Source organism: Acanthochromis polyacanthus, chromosome 4 (assembly GCF_021347895.1).
Source record: "Acanthochromis polyacanthus isolate Apoly-LR-REF ecotype Palm Island chromosome 4, KAUST_Apoly_ChrSc, whole genome shotgun sequence".
In the NCBI taxonomy this organism is placed as follows: Eukaryota; Metazoa; Chordata; class Actinopteri; family Pomacentridae; genus Acanthochromis; species Acanthochromis polyacanthus.
Window position 1 is genome coordinate 34,177,997 of NC_067116.1, and position 19,795 is coordinate 34,197,791.

The 19,795-nt window shown below is 41.4% G+C and overlaps 1 protein-coding gene and 1 long non-coding RNA gene across 3 annotated transcripts in view; one reads left to right on the top strand and one right to left on the bottom strand.

Moving 5' to 3' along the window:
* Window positions 1–19,795, bottom strand: part of palld (palladin, cytoskeletal associated protein) — a 74,205-nt gene that overhangs the window by 7,346 nt on the left and 47,064 nt on the right. Inside the window, exons 1-6 of one of the 2 annotated variants that reach the window (XM_051946909.1) lie at window positions 12,953–13,092; window positions 6,047–6,724; window positions 5,161–5,305; window positions 4,016–4,117; window positions 1,355–1,576; window positions 45–194 (exon numbers count right to left, since the gene is read on the bottom strand). In XM_051946909.1, the coding sequence (XP_051802869.1) occupies window positions 45–194; window positions 1,355–1,576; window positions 4,016–4,117; window positions 5,161–5,305; window positions 6,047–6,516 (1,089 nt within the window). In that variant the 5' untranslated portion in view covers window positions 6,517–6,724; window positions 12,953–13,092. Of the gene's footprint in view, window positions 1–44; window positions 195–1,354; window positions 1,577–4,015; window positions 4,118–5,160; window positions 5,306–6,046; window positions 6,725–12,952; window positions 13,093–19,795 lie in introns of those variants that run through there. The other variant, XM_022199508.2, reaches the window with a different exon arrangement.
* LOC127533581 (uncharacterized) lies at window positions 84–4,107 on the top strand. Its single transcript, XR_007941340.1, has 4 exons — window positions 84–207; window positions 1,791–2,012; window positions 3,780–3,877; window positions 3,985–4,107. It is a non-coding gene; the product is annotated as an uncharacterized LOC127533581 (long non-coding RNA).

The window sequence follows — 19,795 nt, forward strand, 5'->3', positions numbered from 1 at the left end:
TACAAAAACAGAACAATCTTTAATGTTTTATGTTTTCTGCTCACCTCAGGGTTGCCTGCCAGGATGGTGTAGTTGCCGTCGTCGTCCAGCGAGGCTGCAGCGGTGTGCAGAGAGCAGGTTCCGTCCGGATCTCGGCTGATCCGGTAGTGCTCGCTCCTCTTGGAGATCTGCTTGCCATCTTTAAACCAGTAGACCTGAGGCACAAAGGTAAGAAAACTATCAGATCAGTTACGATTTACAGGATTTTTATACTGAAAATCAGTGAGCCACTTTCTTTTGCTTTATAAACTGTGCATGAGCAGATACATTTTACTTTTTTTTTTTATTTTATGCCCCACTTTGGTCAGAATTTAACCCATAAAACTAATTTTTCTGTATCACAGTTGCATATTTTGATGTTTATTCCATTTAAAAAAATCCCTTCCTGCCTTAAAATGTGTTAGATTTAAGTCTTAGTCGTTTCTTCCTTCAGAATATGCAATGACTAATCAATTAATCAGCTTTCTGTCATCTATAAAATTAATCTGCAATTTTTCTAAAAATGAATTAATTGCTTTTAACAATTTCTTAAAGGTAACTAAGTAAAAATATCTTTGATTACAGCTATTAAATTTGAATATTTTACTCTTGACATCAGTTTTGTCTTTAGGAAAGACTGAACGACATTTTTCACCATGTTTCACCTGTTATTGATCTAATTGATTAATCAAGAAATTAGTCAACAGATTAATTAACAATGAAAATAACTGTCAGCTGCCATATTTAAGTAATTCAGCCTCATATGTTTGAAACGGAAACTGATTCCTAAGAAAACGAAGAATACAGTAAGTCCCACCCTCCAAGTTGATAGGAGTGGTTCATTAGGTTTGTTATGTATGTATATTTTTTGAGATGGTTAAAGTATGCAGCTATTGCAAGGTAGAAATACTCAGCCCCTGCATTAACTACTTCAACTGCAAAAAACACAATATGCAGAAAGTTAAAAAAAAAATATATATATATATATATATATATATATATATATATATACTGTGTATATTATTTCGATTGCTTTAATGTGATGCTCTGTGACTCCTTTGCTTCTGTCTCACTTCTTTATCTTATTGTGAAGCCTGTCATCACCACATCATTAAAGCACCCAGCACCAGGCAGGCAGCTTAGGCCAGTGTGTGTTCTTGCAAAGGGCCTCTCCTTATCACAACATGGAGCATATGTACGATATCTACACCCTCCATCATCAACATCACACATCAGCAGCTCCCCACACACACCAGCCCAAAATTACATAACATACATCTAAAAAAATAATTTCCAGAGTGTTGACATTCCCTCAGTAACATGTAATCACTCCTACCTTTGGTTTGGGGTCTCCGTTGACCTTGCAGGAGAAGGTGACTGGCATGCCTTCGAAGACTTTGTAGTGTTTGAGCTTCTGGTCGAAGGACGGTGCCACCCCACGGCCAGCCGAGTCCTCGTCGTGCTGAACGTCGTCGTCCGACTCCTCCACAGGAGAACGCTCCAGACGAAACTCAATCTCACTGATCAGACGCTGCTCAAAGCTGGACACTTTGTATTCCTAAAATCCAGGCAGAGGAAGAGGAAGATTTAGAGACAGACAAAGAAGCCAGACTAGTGAGAGTGTGGTTTGTGTGACCAGATTGCGATGGCAAGCCGATTTAAAAGTGTGCAGAAAGCTTGCAATAGCTGCTTTTTTTACAAACTCATTAACCTGTCTTCATTGTCACCCAAACTACCAACTTTCCTCCAATTTCCTAATTCTGTTCACGCAGATGAACCACTCCTCCTTCCCACCATCTTCATCAATCTCTCATCGCTACAGCCCTGCGGAGGCGCTGGGGAACATCTGCAGAGCAGCCCAGCCCGATGACACATCACACAGATAATGACAGGCCTCAGGGCACAGCTGCAGAGTTTATCCTCCACGACTCACTCTGCCGCTCGCAGCGACAGCAGCGTCCCGTCCTGATCTGCTGAGCTACAATCCTCTAACGGTACTGAGGCGGCTGGGTCTTTTCTGAAAGTAATTCTGTGATTGCTGCTCCAGAAGCTGTCAAAATATCGCAAAGTAACACTGCAGCATGCATTGCGTGACAGCTGTAAAGACAAACAATCCTGACAAAAGCCAAAGGTGCTGATAGATGCTTGTGTTACAATCAAGCTTTAAACACGCCTTAGAATCTGAAACTCATACATTTCAGATTCTGCCACAGATGCTGGTTGCCTTGTGATTGAAGGCAATCAGCAAATGTTGAAACTCAGCCATCAAAAACACATTCAGTATTGCTGCCTTTTGTTCGCTATTTGTTTCCTTATCAGCTAATTCCCAGACCTGATCCAGCTCTGGTCAAAGGCTACACATGTAAGATGTGAGCGTGAGCTTGTGTGCACAGCTATACATGACATTTTACACAGAGTGAATGGAAAATCCAGCAGGTGTCAGAAAGAGAAGGTTTCAATAACCTTTTGAGGGAAAAATTCGGATGACCTGTCGTCCTGTTGAGACAAAAAAAGAGGTTTTGTTTGTGTGTCTGTCACTGTGCATCACACCGGGTGGGAAACACGGTATTTTATCGTGTGTTCAATCTTACCTGCACTTGAAACAGAAAATTCAGAAACAAATGCTGCACGCAGTATTAAAATGTGATGAAGCATGATGCATTGGTGCTAAAGCATTCCCAGTCATGCAGTGCTCCAACCAAGGAAGTCAAGTCAAGAAGCATCAGTACTGGGATGGCAGAGCTTAAACTCAGTTTAGAGTGTGGACATAACTTGTGTTCTTTTGTTTGTTTACTAGTGATTTTAGCTATTTCTGCCAGTTAAGCCCTTGTTTGCAGTCAGAACCAGGAATCTCAGGGTAACATTTGATGCTAAAAATTTGCTTTAATGATCACCAATCGCTGATCTACAAATTGTTTCACATGCTTTTATGTATTCTCTGATCCCATATGGCAACATGCTTTACTCTGGTGTTAGCCATGCAGGATCCGCTATCTAGAGCTTCTATAAAACACTGCTGCTGAACTCATCATCAGGACAGAGATGTATAATCGCATCGCCCTTGTGCTTTTCTCCCTTCACTGTGTCTCTGAATTTCAAACATACTTTAACTCACTTCTAAGTGCTTGAATATTGTTGCTCCTAAGTGCATCGCTGGTTATTTAACCCTGTATGCTCCCTCTCGATCGCTGAGTTTTGCAGATGGAGAGTCTCAGTTTGTGGCAAAGGCTGATTGTCTTTTTGCTATCAGAGCCTCCACACTGTGGAATTTCTAGTAAATCTCTTCTTAAAATGTATCCCTTTGTGAAAACTATTGGAGCTGTTTGATATTTCGTCTGTATAGAGTCTAATTCATTTTACCTCCTCTGCTCATGTCCTCATTCTCATTTTATCAGCATAGCCTGGTTTCATTTCTAAGCCCCTTGTAACGTTAAGAAAAATGTATTTTGTTTATACAGTGTTAAGACATTTGCAGCATCAGCTTTGATCATCCTACCTCAAAAATGAAACCTAATGTAAGCTTTATCTTGGCTTTAACTGAAAACAAAGATCCTCCATACAACATACAGGAGGTGTTACTCTCCTGCACGTCCGCAGAGCTGGTAAATGGCTCACAGTCAGACAGTGTTACTTCCCAGCATGTTTGCAGCAACACTGGCTTCTCCCAGTTTGCATAAACAGAGCTTTTTATGGAGGGCTCTGGAGGGCTTTACAGTGTTTACACCCTGCTTTCATAACTCGCTCTTCAACTGTGTTTACAGTGACTTCGGGTGGGGGTGATTCGACGGTATATAAAGAAAAGCCAGTGATCACAAGAAAGGAATGACTCCAGAGAGGAATCGGTGGACAAAACATAAAGGTGCTTGTGTCGTGTGCATGCAGCAGAGGGATTTGTGCTGGTGTAGACATGTCGTTAAACGTTTCCATGCCCATGTGACTTCACGTGTGTGTGATTATTCCCTGCAGGTGTGTGGATCCAGGTAAAGAGCCACCGTACCTGTGTGACTGGCTCCTCCTCTGTGTCCTGTGTGTTTAAGACTGTGGCAGCGTTGTCAGCACCCAGCAGTCTGCGAGCCATCTTCTCCTCATAGGTTAACCTCTGGAAGCAGGGATTAATGGGGTCAGCATGGGTTAGTGTGTAAGTCGCACAAAACACACTTTTTACACACCATCATCTAGCCACAGTATCTGAGCCTTGTGTTAATAAGGGATGGAATTAAGTTTGGAGAAAACATTTTGCATTATTTCAAGGTGCATGAAACAAAAACTTGTTTAAAATCTTCTGAACTCACAAATCTGCCGGCAAATTTCAAGATATTTATGTTTAAAAAATGCCCCAAACAGTCATTTGTAACCTGCTGTTCTGTCAGAAAACTTAAACAAATCTAAATTTGGGATTGTCAAAATCACTTAATTCAATATGTCTAATTTAAAAATGTGAAAAAAAAAGAATAATTTAGACCAGCCAGATTCTGTAAAAAACTAAAAATTCTGCACTCCTTCACGTAATTGTGAAGTTATTAGTTACTCAGCTGTGACCAACAGTCACATGACAAAAATTCAGGGACTTTTATACTGAACTGCAGGTTTTTTTTCCACAGAGCATATAGGTAACGCATATTGAAACACATTAAGAATGAAAGTCATAAAATATCAATATTTTTAAGTATTGGTAACATTTGTGGGCACTTGGAAAAACACTGTAGCTATTGATTCAAGGATATTTACATTTTTGTATATAAAAAAATCTAAGTAATGTAGCTTATTTTTCTTTTTTTTCATGATTTTGGGCATTTTACCTTTATTCTAATACACAAAAGCATTTTGAGCTCTCTCTATATCTAGCGATAGTCATGCTATTTCTGTAGAGGCACAAGGCTTTATATTTCAGTGATAAATACGCCCACAGTGAGCAAAAACTGAGCAGAACAAATACAGAAACTATGGAGAGTTTGGAGAGTTAAATCCACTTTTATGTGTAGTAAAACTCTACACTTCCATGAATAGTTGTATGATTTGTTGGGACGCTTGTTAATCTGTGTTACTGAACACGCTCATTCTCTAATCGCCTGCAAACACACAGTTGTTTTAGTAATTTAATGACAGTAAAGCACACACACACACACACACACACAAACACACCTGTTGACCGTTGCTTATGCGCTCCTCTTTAAAGCGCAGTTTTCTCTCCAAATCTTGGATAACGGCATCCTTGGATCCCTGAATGTCCGAGTCCGAGGCGATGCGAGGCGTCTTGGTGACCGAGGACTTCCTTGGGAACGCTTTGCTGGAGGATAAACACAACAGACACTTTTGTTAATATCAGAGTTGGGGCTTCCCTGCTGTTCTGTGACACACTTTATCTCAACTTGTCTTTGCTCCCTCTCTGGCTCCCTCACAGCCACTCTTATCTGAACGTGTCCAGCTATAGCATTCCACAGTGTGTCTTCTTATCTCTGCAGCAGGAATGCCAGGCTGAGAGGGGGAGTGCAGTGAGTGAGTGAGGGGCTGATGAAAAACTACTGGCAAGGAACCGAAGGTGGAATGTCCTTGATAGAGGGGAGGAAAAAAGTAAATTTCTCCCTATGGGGTGGCCACCAGAGGAGGATTATCTACACAACAACAGATCTCCATTGAAATGCAAAATCTGAATCCTGTAACCGAATGCTCTGTATCAGCTGGTGATGAATTCTCACAGAGAAATAAGCAACATCTCGGCTTGAGCACATAGACTGTGTTTATTTGATTTTGACACACCTTTTACTCTCAGGTCCTGGTGTATATTTTCCTGCCATATACGTAGGCGCTAAGGTTCTTGCACATTGAGAACATTTTTTTGTCAGTGTGTGCATACATGCTGTCTAAAAATGTAAACATGCTATCTTCTATCCAGCAGCTGCCAGTTGCTAGGGAGCTCGACTTGCCTGTGACACACTGTCCTACTTGATGGTGGATATTAAGAGCTTGAAAACTTAATTACAGACTCTGTGAAGAAATAGTTATGTGTAAACATGTGAGGAAGACTTACACAGTGCCGTTGCCTTTAGGGAGGCCCAGGGCATTGATTGTAGGGCTGCTGGGTGTGGAAGGTGTGGAGGGCAACACCGAGGACAGGAAGCTGGAGGCTGGAGATGGAGGGATGGAGGAGAACGGGGAGGACATGTCCGAGTGGGCCGGAGACATGGGGACGGGTGGAGGGGGAGGAGGCGGAGGAGGAGGGAAGTCTTGGGCGGGGCCTGATGGAGAGGACAGGTTGCTGGAGCTGAGAAAGGGCGGAGGGGGAGGAGGGAAGGAAGGGGAGCTCGGGGACTCGACACTGCCAGCCTTAGTGAACGGAGGGAGCGTGACCCTGCTGAAGGGCTTGTGTGAGGTGGGGGGAGACAAGGGGGAAGAGAGGCTGGACCCAGACGATGACTGGGTGACGTAGCCCGCTGCACCAGGGCTCTGAGCAGCGATGAACTGCTTGGGCCGGGCGTAGTTGAAGGTGCTGGCCTGCATGGCTGCTGCGCTGCTCTCCAGCTCCTGGAAGGAGGGAGGAGGTGGAAGAGGTGGAGATGGAGTAGCAGGTGGAGGAGCTTCCTGAAGCGGTTGCTGAGGCGGAGGCGGGACTTCCTGGTTCTGTTGCTCCTGCTGCTGCTGCCAGTTGGCTGCTTCCTGCTGCTCCAACAGAATCTGGTCCTGCAGCTGCTTCAGCTGAGACGCGTTCCTGCAAAGAAGAAACAAAACGCAAATTAGAGACTAAAGTCTTCTGATGGATTTTGTTCACAAAACATTTTTACAATCTATTCAGGGGAAGTTTTATGACAAGGTAAACGTAAAAATGTTGCAAAATCATGCATCTGTTTCCAGTTTATGCATGACACAACAGCGCAGCCTCCGTCCAACTCTAGTGAGAAGACAACTGGCAGAAAGACCAGCCGCCAGATGTGAACACAATCAATGGACAGTGAAAATGTCAGTCAAAGCACAGCTGAGTGACGATGAAACCAAACCAGTGTGAGGCTGTAAATTATTAAAGCATTTTGAGGGTGACATCAGCACACAGCCACACAGTTGTCAGCAGGAGTTGAACTGTTTTTCCTCTGAAGGTGATAGCTTGTCAGTCCAGAGATTTGGGCACAGTAGTGGCATGTGCACAACTTCTAGGAAGGAAATACTGCACGAGCAGCTCAGGCTGATAGTTTATCAGCCTCCAGCCTCTAACAAAGACTTGTTAAAACGCCAGACTGTTGACAATACAACTATGGAACAGGAATCAGAAGATAAGAGTAATAATGAGGAAAATGGCTCTGTTCCTGTTGTTTAACAGTGCAGCAGTTCACCCTGCTGGACTGCTAACTGGTGCAGATATGAGGTTTGACTATCTGTAAAATAGGAAAAGTGAACCACATGATTAAAGGTGTGGCTTCTTGTATTTGAAAGGCAGCAACAGTTGCTGTGTCATTTTCCCAGAAATGTTGCTTGTTGATGAAGCATTGTGTTTTTCAGAGGTGTGGTTCTCCAGTCTCACCCCCCATATCGGTTGATTCACTGTGTTGTCACGTCATTGCGGAGGAGAGGGAGCTTAGAAATTTTGTAATGTCATCGGCTCAGGATCTAAAGTTTTCTCATAGTGTTGCTCACACAAACTTTACACGCACCAGCAGGGTTTTAAAGAGAACTAACTTTAAAAACCACGGCACAGAAGTGAACTCTCTGAAGCCCAGGATCAGGAGGAGGAGGATGTGGGCCTTTAGGAGAAAGTTATAAACCTTGAGAGTTTACAGCTCTGTGGATGTGAGACTGATGAGTTCTTCACAGGCAGCCTGTTCAGAATATACTGTACATCCTAGTGGTGCATGTTGTCAGGAGTCCACCAAGTTCACGTGCCCAAATCTTTTCCAGATGTTGAATAATCAGTGGAGTGTTTCCACTATTTTTCATCTGTGACAATGCAGAGGAAGCCCCCCCCCCCAGCTTAAATTTGCAAACAACACCAGTGAATATTTGACAAAACTGACAGTTGCAGTGTAGAGTAACAAACCCACCACGCAAGCCAACAGCAACATGACTGATTAGTCTGTCCTCACCGGTTATTTTGCTCATACGCTCCCTTTCAGAGGAGGCTTCATGGGCCCAAATAAATAGTCATTAATTCAAAAGCGTCCGTTGCTTTCATTCCAGCTTGTCCCCACCTGGTGCTCTCCTTACACACAATCAATTCAACGCGTCGCCCTCTTTGTATACATTTTCCTTTACATTCCCCCGAAGGTCTCCGCTCAGGCCTTCACCAAAAGTGTGCTTTTACAGGAATAGTTTGGCAGCTCGCGAGGCTTGCAGCGCTCTGCAGTGGTTTGATTCCTTTTTTGGCTGTGTTCTCGGAGGCAGAAGCACCCTGCCCGAGTGCTCCAGCAGAGAGGAAACACACTTAATTTCCTCACAGCCTCATCCCTCTCTCATATTGCCTCAGCAGGAAAAGACCTCAAAGACCTTTTGAGAGTTTACCTATGGTTTTCACACCCTCTTATGCAGAATATTGCATTTCTGCAGCTGTAGAAGTTTGTTCTTTCTCTCTTTCTTGTTTCTCTGAGCGCGAGGAGGAGGCAGAGTGGATGTTATCCAGCTCTAACTAACATAATCCCCTCGCCTTAAAAGGTACTTTTTCCCTCCTATATAAAGTAACAACTCCTACACAAGCAGGTTCATTCATTACAAAGCCAAACTGCATCATAACACAGTTTTAGTGTCTCTTATTAAGGTCAAGAAATGGAAAAAAGTTGCTGGTGATACACAATGAGTTCATCCATCAGCATTAAAATGAACTGATATGGCATTTGACTTCAATTTATCATAATAAAATTGTAATTTTGCCAGACTAGATTGGACTCTGACTCCTGTTTAGACATTTGCCTCATATTTTAAAGTGCCTGAAAAGGTCAGCTAGTGTTATTTGCAGCTGCATGAATAGTTTCTCAGCCCACTTAAGGATTTACATGAAGTGAAGGTCTGTGACCCTGCAGCAGCAGCTCTAAACATCCAGACCGCTTTAACCACAAAGTGCATGAAAAGACCACTACAGTACGCACGCTATGTCCCACTTTTCATCCCACTTATGCTCTGAAACTGCAAAAATCCTCCTTAAAACCCGACCAGCACCTAAAAGTTCTCTTGAGAAGCAGAACCGGCTTCCATCACTCTCCCTTATTCTTCGTCCTTGCGGTGTAGCGGAGCTGAATTAGGAGGGAAGTGTTCCTCTGTCGTCATGCCAACGGCCCTGTGTTTTGCTGTTTCTGGTCTGAGCCAAATGGCCCACAAAGCTTCGCCGAGAGAAAACGCTCCAGCTCCTCGGTCTGTCATTCCAACTGTAACTCAGCATTACTCTCTCATTGCCTCGCGTTTTCTTTTTTCTTTTTTAGCCCCAATTTGTGCTGCTTAAGGCTGTTCCCATCCTCAAAAATACTTTCCTTGGGCTGGATCTTTTTCTGTTCATTTTTAGAGGGGGAAAATGAAAGAAAGAGGAATTTGCTCTGGGGGAACTTTATCTCTCAAGTTTCTAAAAGCTCATTAAACAGACCCCAGAACAGCTTAATTTGAGGAGTGTTTTACAGCCCTTGTGATGTATCAGTCTGCTGAACACTGTGACATGCCAGATGCAGTGGGTCTTTACCACCAGCATGTTGCTTTAATAACTCGAGACCTCAACATTTTAAATGGCCGTGTTTACTCTGCGCTGCTTGTTTGTGCTTCCTGAAAACTAACGGCCCGGGGTGCGTGAGAAACTCGTCCACTGTTCGGCCGCCTATCGAAGCAAAGCTGGAAGCCATCGGCGGGTTTATCTACGGCACATCTCGTTAGCTCTGCAGCTGGCTGTAAAAGACAGAGCCGCTTTATTAGAGCCAGCCAGCTGATGACAGGAAGTGCGAGGAAGAGGGGGAAACGGGAAGTTGTTGAGTATACATCATCAGTAATGAGGGGTTTCCTTCTGTAAACAACAACACGGGGAGAACTGAGGCTGTGGTTGTTCTCTGTGGAACGCTGTAGGTGTTTACAAACCGAAAAAGTAAGATTAGAGGCTTGATGCAGCAAAATGAACTGCTGTCTTCAAATTAGGAGAACCTCAGGGAACTCTGGGGATAATTAAGGAACCTTTCCTGGTAGAACAGCTCAGATTAGAGTTGAGGTTTGCTGGAGGAACCTGACAGAACTAGAAGGGGTTCTTGGAGGTTTCACCCGCATTTACACTTTATTCTTAGTTTTATTGTAATTGTGTACTTCCCAATATTTGAACACACAGATATATAATGGTTATTTTTATAATAAAGGAATAACAAGGCTGAAAGTATTGAAATGCTTAATTGTAGTGAAATATATAACTTTTTAAAAATAAAATTGGCTAAAATTAAAAACAGACTGAGGAATTGTTGTAGTGTATAGTTTTTTGGCATTGAATTATTGAGCTCTTTTGAATTCTTTTGGGAGATGTTACCTGTTAAATGCCACTTTTTCAGGCTGGTTTTCCATACTGGGGCACACTGGGGTCTTGTGTGACCTGCAACACTAATGCTGAGGTCCCTCATTATCCAAATGTAAAAAGCTAAGGTCTCCCTGTTTTAATTTACTGCAGTATTGTTTTTGGATAATATTGACTTAAATGACACCTTAAGTCCCGCAAAATAGTTCTTTTAAGAATCTTTCTGAGGAGTTCCTTGAGTAACTTCTGCTGCTTTGGTTCCTTAATAAGCTCAAAAGTTTCCTCGAAGTTCTTTTACTTCGAAGAGTGTAGCAGAAGCTTTGGCGGGCCTTTACATAATACCTCTGTTTTAACCTTTGTATCAGTAACAGGCCGACCTTGTCATTTGTTAATGATTGATATTGAAATGGTGAAGTCGAGCTCCAGTATCACACCTAAAACACAAACACAGGCTGGAAACACATCTGAGATCATCACAGCCGGCGCTCAACCCAAACCGCGACCCAATACAACAAAAGAAGATTAAGTCACCGCACAAAAACAGGGTGTATAATGTTTATCTACATACACACACCTGGTTCACGGCCGCTCCAGTTGTATTCAGTCAGCAGCGAGCGTTGCATCATCATTACAGCGCGTCAACATGAACTCGCCTGATGCCCTCGAGCAGAAAAACGTTGTTGATCTGACACAGTGACTGAGCTGCTGTCTGAGTGACTACTAGACTGACAGACTATTAGTAAGACTGTCTGTCTGGTTAATTGTGCCGGAAACTTCTTTTCTGACTTTCTCAGGTCAAGTTCCCTGCTCTGTTTGTGTCACCTCTCACTCACATGACGTGTCATGTTAGAAATCACTGAACATTTTCTGACATCAGTCAATAGCACTCGCACAGGAGCACAAAGCAGGCAGAATTTAATGCTCTCAAAGTACAAAATTAACTACATGTGCATTTAAACAAATGCAACAGGTTACAGAAGAAGGGAAATTCGTGTTTAATCCCTATATACAACTGTAGATCTGTGTAAAAGAACTAAAATTCTAGTGCATCAACAATAAAAGCAGTTAAGGACACTATATACGCCTCTTTGCCTTTCCTAAATTCCTTATTATATTCACATGTTCCCCCTTTTCGTTCCAAAAGGCAGAGCCGACAAGCAAAGGAACTGCTTTAAGTTTTCGGAAACATTTCAATATCTTCTCACGGGCTTGTTTGATTCCCCAGAACACACACTTTTCACTATCCATCATTCACTTCTTCTCTCATGTCAGCTGATACATTCTCCCTCATCCTTAGCTCTCCTGATGTCCTCAACTTATTTTCAAGCCCCTCTCCTTTCCTGGTACCTCCACCTCCTCCTTCCCTTCGTTCTCTTTTGCTCTAATTGCACACACACCACATAAAACAGAACCAGACTGTTTTCCTTCCCCCCTCCTCCTCTCTCTTTAAAGCGTGCACAGAGCATTTTTCTTATTCCAGCCACACCAACAGCTCATGGCTGCTCTGATCACCTCTGCTTTCTCACTGCCCTACTTTCTTTCTTTTCTTTCTTTCACTATTATTTCACCCCCTTTTCACTCTCCAACTGGGCTCGTATTTCATATCCCAGTGCAAGAGGTGAAGAGGGCTCTCCACGATCAGTCCATCCATCCTTCCCTCTTCTCTTCCCCACTCCTCCGCCTCTGTCCAAGAGTGTCTTTTTTTCCCCCCTGTTTCTATAGCAGGAATGCTGAAGACATTCTTCTCTGGATTGGAGTGGGAAAGACATCGCCATCAAATGGGATTAGCAGCAGGAGTGGAGGAGGAGGACGAAGGAAGAGCCGGAGAGGCAGAAAGTGAAGAAATCAGTGAAAGAGTTACAGCCGAGTAAGACACAAGCTTTCTCATCTAACAGACCCTATTGTGTTAACTAATCCATGTGACTCCATGAAAAGCTCTGCAAACAAATCGCCACAGTCGGTTTGTATGACAGACAGAGACAGACTAATCTTTTTGCCATTCTTCCTTTCTTCTTCCTCCCTTTTGCTTCTCTGTCTGAGTTTGAACTACCTTTCTAGAGCCTCCGTCAAATGAATGGGTATCACACTCAGCCTCCGTGTGCTCCTAGAAAACCACACACCCACTCAGAAAACATATGATTTAAACATTAGCATGCCGAGCTGGTGGAGCAGGAGAAGAAGAAAAAAAAAGTGATTCTTCCTCAATCATTTGTCTTCTTCTCCTCACTAATTCCAATTTTCTCACAAAATTTGTGACTCCAGAGGTTTTTCCGTTCAAAACAATAATGAAATAACCACAGATGCAGCAACAGTTTCAATAAGTTTCCACTATAAGAGAGAAAGAGACCGAAGTTTGAAAGTTGAAGAAAAGCATCCTTCTGGTTAATTTTTTATCCATTTCTCCTTTACTCTCAAACTCAAGCTCAAGTTTTCTGGAATTAGACTAGTTGTCAGTTGACATAAGAGGAAAAGAAAAAGTTTTACCTTCAGTGTTTTGGTCTTTGCTTTGGATATTTCCCTGCAGGAGAGTGAAACTGCGTCTCAGTGCTGATCTACCAGGTATGAGCAGCATATATAGCGCTGAGCAGCCAGACAGTGACAGACGCTCTGCCCCTCTCTCTCTCTTTCTGCATGAGTCAGTCTGTCTGCAAACTCCTCCTCTTCAAAATAAAAGTCTCCCCTTTCACAATAAAAGAACCAAGAAACTTCTCTTTATGAGTTTCTTTTAAAAAGAAAAACAAGACCAGATTGAGAGAATGGGTGGAACTTCCATATCTGATTTCTCCCAGTTGTCCTTTTGTGTTCAAATTCATATTGTTTCTCAGATGACTGAGGAGAGACAGAGTCAAAGACAGATTGAAGAAATCAATCATCTGAATGACTCTGTCATTTTAGAGTGACACAAATGAGATTTGTCTATTGTACTGTAGGTAACATTTGAAACCAGGCTTGGACTGGAAATGAAATCCACCTTCTTTTTATGGCTACACAGAAACTTTATCTGCCATTCATGTGTTAACAGAGCACAGAATGAAGCTATTATCTACCCACCAAGCATATGGAACATAATAGTTTTATGTAACGTGCAGTTTTGGACCTTTGGAATTATTTGTAATGTAATTACAAATAATTAATGAACTGTAAAGTAATGTCCAAACTCACAGTGTCCGTGTCAATTAAGCTGAAAATTAGTCATACCCATGACCAAATTTTGATATATGGTGAATTTATACATCACTGGTAGGATTTTCTGGCTGGATGGTACATTAACAGGTGACAAAAGACGATAAGACATTGTGTTAGAGATGTTGATGAAGAATTGAAGAACTAAACTAAGGGATTAAACAGTTCTTATTGGTAACAACCTTCTTGCAAATCTCAATTAGGATTTTGTTCCACTACTCTTCTGTGACGATCCAAAGGCCTTTGAGGTTGAAGGTTTCTTTGTCATCACTCTGGTCTTCAGTTCCTCCACAGATTCTTGAAGGGATTCAAGTTTGAACTCCAACATGTTGATGTTGTTGTCCGGTAACCATTACTTGACCATGTTTCAGATGATTGTTCAGTTCTGCAATCCCCCATCTAAGTTTTTCTGCAGACTGATTTTTTCGAACTGAATCTTCATGTCGTCTCGTTTTCTCACGATTTTGACATTACCTGGCGTTATGTTCTCACCACCACGTTTGAATGTTGTGATGATGTTCTTATAGTTCAATGTCCTGTCTTTCGCCTGTGTGTGTAAAACAGCTACATCTTAATCCCATCTGACCACACAACTGATTATGAAAATTTTCTTGTTTTTGCGAAGGCTAGATGTGCTTTACTATGTCTATTTTAGAGAAATTGTGTGTCCTTTGGTTCATGCCTGTTGCAATCAGCCTTGCTTGGTGTCTGCCTTGACATGTTGGTACCAGAGCTGCTCATATCCATCAGGTTGGTCTTTGTGGTGATCTTTGGATTCTTCTGGGCCTCTTGTAATACCATTCTTGCCATATCAAGAGTCACTTTTGGCTTCCTACCATGGTGTCTGAGATTTTTGTTGATGTACTTTTTGATTACACTGTGGTCGCGCTTGAAAACACTTGGAAGTGGCTTTATAGCCTTTTCTCTGTCTTATAACCAGCCAATGATGGACCCTAAAGGCAAAATTACTAAGCTGTTTGGTTTTCGCTTTGGTTTAGGAGAAGCATTTTCTCAAAATTTGCAACAATTTTATGGCTTTTTTAAAAAAAATGTAGAACAAACATCTTTAACACAACATCTTACTGTCTTTTGTTACTTGTTTATGTCATTTCCAGCCAGAAGGGACCCCATTCAATCTTAATCAAAATTTGGCATCAGTGTGAATAATTATGGGCTTAACTGTAGATGTGGTTTCATTCACTCAAGTATTCAGTTTCTCAATAGGAGATTTTTCTCCTTCATTTTTGTGGGATGAAACAAATCTTTTTGTGAGGAATGTATCATTTCTATTTTTGTGTGTAATGCTTCTATTTTTAGTGTTCCAGGCTGCTCGGTGAGTCACGGCACGTTGGTGGACGGTGGGAGGCTGGGATCCAGTCCAGAGCGGTGTGTTTTGTAATTATTGGGGAAAGGTCAGACAGATCTTAGTAAAGGGTCTTCTTTGCCGTCAAGAGCGAGTCATTCCTTCCTGAGACGACTCAAGAGTTGATCTCTGTGCTGCTTCTTGGTGACAGTGGTGTCATGAGCGTAGACACATTATTACACCCCTCTAATTAGCATCCGCAAGTGGAAGTTGCGGTCGCTTAACTGAGAATGTGTTTAAATGGAGATGCCACACATGCGGCCGCATTCGCCGCTCGCAACAGTCTGCAGCCGAGATCTAATCACAGGTTGATTGAGCTCATCCGGAAACAATGTCTCTCTGAGTGTAGGGAGATGTGTATTTATTTATCTGCTTAACCAGGCCGTTCTTTCCTGGGAAACGCAGTCTGCTTTCTATGAGGGGATCACTGAAGCCGGTTAGTTTCCATGCTGTCAACTCCCTCAGCTCACCCCTCTTTCTTCCAGCTCTGTGTTATGAAGGTCAGCTCCCACAACTCTCTTCCTTATTTGGAAAGTTTCTCCATTCCATGCAGGTCATTCTAGCCCAAGCAACCAATCCAGTGGTTTGTTGGTCTGGTGTGTCAGCCAATCCTGTGTCTCCCATGTCCTTTTAAGGCCTGCCCATCTCTGACTCTGGAGGCCGATGTGAAATTATCTGCTTTCCTGCTCTCTTGTGTCTCCGGTGACTTCATTTTTATTCTGTTGCACAAACTTATTTCACTCCCCGATGAGAACTAACTTTCTGTCTCTTACTTCCCCCATTTGGTTGTAATCAAAAAATCCTGCGGCCCTGTCGAGGCAAAGGCATCCATTAGAGAACTGATCCAGTCAAGAGTTTTACTTTCATTTCTAATTAGACGTTCGAGGATGATGAACCACATGCGAAGTTCAGCTCCATAAGTGGTTCTTTAACATGCATGTTTCCTGCTTTCCATAAAACCACAAGCAACACCTCGACAAGAAAGTGATTGTTAATACTTCATTAAAGAGTTCATGACTTGCACCTCGTAAACACAAACACGCTGCTGAGAGGAAGCTCTGAGTCACAGCGCAGATATGTGACAAATCCTGGCAGCCAGTGCTCTTTGCTCAGCAACGCAGCACAGACAGAATATAGATCCGGCTTTTAACTGAACCAAAAAAAATACAAGTAGACTGAGAAAATACACACAGACACTAGCAACCAATCACCTGCTGCTGCTTCTCTGTAAACACAAGCAGAAGTTCAGCATGTGCACGTCTGAGTGCATGTGTGACAGTGGGAGACTAATGGAGGCTGTTGGAGAGCAGTTTGTTGCCTTCAGTTTGTATGTCGTTCCCCTGACAACAACCTCACTGGGGTTAAAGAGGTTCGGAGCTACTGGAGAAATCATTTAAGCTCAGCGGTATGGTAGTTATGTTCAGCGGACACGGATCGGAAGGTTTAAGGTCAAGCTGCATGCATATTAAAGTGGATTAGACCATTCTTCATTTTTATTTCTGTCGCAATCACAGACCTTCACTGCTGCAAATCAAGGTTTTTTTTACTTTGTTAGCATGTCCATATGGCGTGCTTTTTTATGCTAGATAACACATCATGAATGAAATAAGATACAACACCACTGCTGAGCATTTCCTTATTCTTCTTCAGAATTAGTTTCTGGTTTGGAACACATACGGCTGAATTATTATTATATTAAAACTTGCCACTGTGCAACGTATAGTAGTTTTACAGTTTTTGAACAGAGTTGAAGGGGAGCTGGTGTGTTTGAGCAGAGGTGGGAACTACGAAGACCCACAATCTAGAACAAACAACGTTTTAAAGTTACATTGTAAAAGCATTTTAAGGTATAGAACAAACTTCGAAATCTGGAACTGAAATACACAGATATAGGAAATTTTAAGAATGTAGATCCTAGAAACATTATACTTGTACCACATTGTTGTTGTTGTTGTTGTATTGGGCATCAGTGGATGTTGCTGGAATTGTATCATGATGATATGTTCCAATCATATCAACATTTTCATAGAATTCTGTACCTCAGGTTAATTTTTATATTGTCTGACGTGCACCGAGTGTTGGGTCATGTTGACGGTATTGATGTAAAGCAAACTGCTGCCATGTATTTCCAGACATAGTCCAAAACTTTCCATTTCCTCCTGAACACAACCAGATGTAGATCGGCCTCCACTTTCTTTACTCAGACTACTTCTGCTTTAGATCAGAACTATCCACAATCAAGTGCAGTAGGTCTGTTTAAGTTCACTGATTCTAGTTTCCTCTTGACTTTATGCTAACCACCCACTCAGTAAATTAGCCATTATTACAGCATATATCTTTCACGCAAATCTCAGCTTTGAGCCTTACATTAGAGACATGGCTGCGTTTTATCACATCACCAGACACGCTGCTGCACTTTTTTAACAAATGCATGGCTGACTACTGTAATGCTCTGCTAGCGGTTCTCTTAAAGAAGAATATAGGGATTGATCTCAGCTTCAGCCTACTAAATACTGACTAAATGGGAGTGAATATTTATGCAATCACTTATTTTAAATTTCATATTTTTTAATTAATTGACATTTCTCTGTAGAAATCTTTTTTTACTTTGACATGAAAGAGTCTTCTTTTTCTAAATTCTTGTCAAGACAAGCCTAAATAAATTGAACACGATTTAATGTTAAAAAGCAATAAAAAGGAAAACTTTCAATGGGAGCCTTTTTATAGGCACTTCATCTCAAGTACAAGTGCTTCAAAAAAAATCTCAGCGATCCTTTTATTGGCTTATAAAACTTAATGGTCCTGTTCATACGTCTTCAACAGATTTGCTTTTATCCTATGAAGGTTCTCAGCTGAGCTTTTTAGTTTATTTTTTAAATTATTTTTATTTTTTATTTTTATTTATGCATTTTAGCTTGTCTTTAAATTGATGTTACTTACGTTATCTTTTCTAAAATTAATTTTATTTATTTATAGTCTATTAATTTATTTATACATTTTAGTATGTCTTTTAAAATATAATTTTTCTATTAGTGTCTTATTTTGCTTTTTTCAGTATTTTTTTATTTATTCTGCCTCTAGTGTTTCCTTATTGCAATTATTTATGGTAGTGTTTCTTTGTCACCGCTTCTATTGAGTGCTTTATGTCTAATATATAATCATTTATAAGGGTTTGGAAGGCAGATTGTTTTCATAGTTTCTCCTAGTTTTGTTCCGCAAAGTAAGATATAAAGTGCTGTACAAATAAAGTCTGATTGAATGATTTAATAAACCAACAGAAGAAAAAAAAAAACCCTTAAGCCTGAAACATTGAGATCAGTGCAGTGAGAAAAAGCTAAACTGAGATTCTGCTAAGTGCCAAAGTGTGCCTGTTTTTCATCACACTGAGTAAAAATGAACATACTGTTGAGCTGCATTAAAAGAAAAAAAAATCCCACAGACACGTTGCTAGTGAGAGTTCAGCTCACACATACCGTAAAAAGCACTTTGTGGACTGAAATCCGTGCAAGAGAACAATTTCAACTGTCAAAGTAGATTCCTGGTCTTATGAAAGAGAGATTAAACTGTGGAATGGTTGGAGGATAATTGTTGCCTTTGCTACTTGTGCTTGATGTGACGCCCACCCAGACATCATACCAGCCTATAATATGATGCTTTGCCCTCATTATCACGGTCAGCGTCGTGGTGGTCACACCTACGTTGTGTTCAGGGTCTCCTCCTTTGTCTTGGAGCTTTGTTTTTCAGTGTATGAAGTGATATTTGTACATGGTTGCCCTCTATAATGCCTTAATGTGTCTCTAGACTGTAGATCAATGTAAACTTTTACATGGTGTTTCAAGGTTAGCGGTGCCCTGACTCAGGAACTTTTTTCATCTCTGTTTCAAAAGACAGGTGTAACAGAAAATGATGTTCTTATAGCAGCAAGGGTATCAGAAAAGGTATGTTAAAAAAAATCACATACTCTAATCTTCAAAAACTGTGACAATAATGTCAAATATCTATAAAATAAGGATTTTTTTAGGTCATTGGAATACAGTAAAACAGTGTAATTTTATGGTCACACTCACAAAAGAGTGTATTTCTATTTGTAAAAATGCAGATTTTTTATGTCTACATTATTTAGTTTTGGCTTCTTTTTTTAACAGTTAACATCCAATTTAATATGCTATTTTCTGTGATTTTACTAGTTATCTGTAATTTAACAAAACAGAGAAAATTGTCTGTTACATTACAATAAATTAAAAAGTTTAAGTTAAAAAAAAATGTTTTAAAGGGCAGGGTCAGTTTGCATGTTCTCCCCGTGTTTCCTGTGGGAGCGTCGGTTTCTGTCACCATTGGAAAAAGAAAGTTAATCCTCTGAAGTGCTCTTGACTAGCTGACGAATTGGCCCCAGGTGCTGCCTGATACCTGCCCTCTGCTCTTAATACTTAGTCTGGGTTACATGCAGAGAACAGATTCCCCTACAGAGGATCAATAAAGGATAACTTATAATGTAAATATAAAGAATGTGTCACTGCACAACCACAGGTAGTTTTATTTCTTCTTCTTATATTGACAAGGATATGTCATCACATCGAGATATGTGATACGTTCCTGTGAAATGTCGCACTGGGCGAGCATGAGCCTTCATCAATATAGAAAACTGACACCGGACGGCAGCAGCTCTGACACCTCATCCGTCAGCACAGAAACGTGTGTATGCGCACACACACGCTCAGATTTACAAGCTCCAGGTGTTATCAGTCGATCATGATAGGACTTTATAGATGTCACGAGTGTAC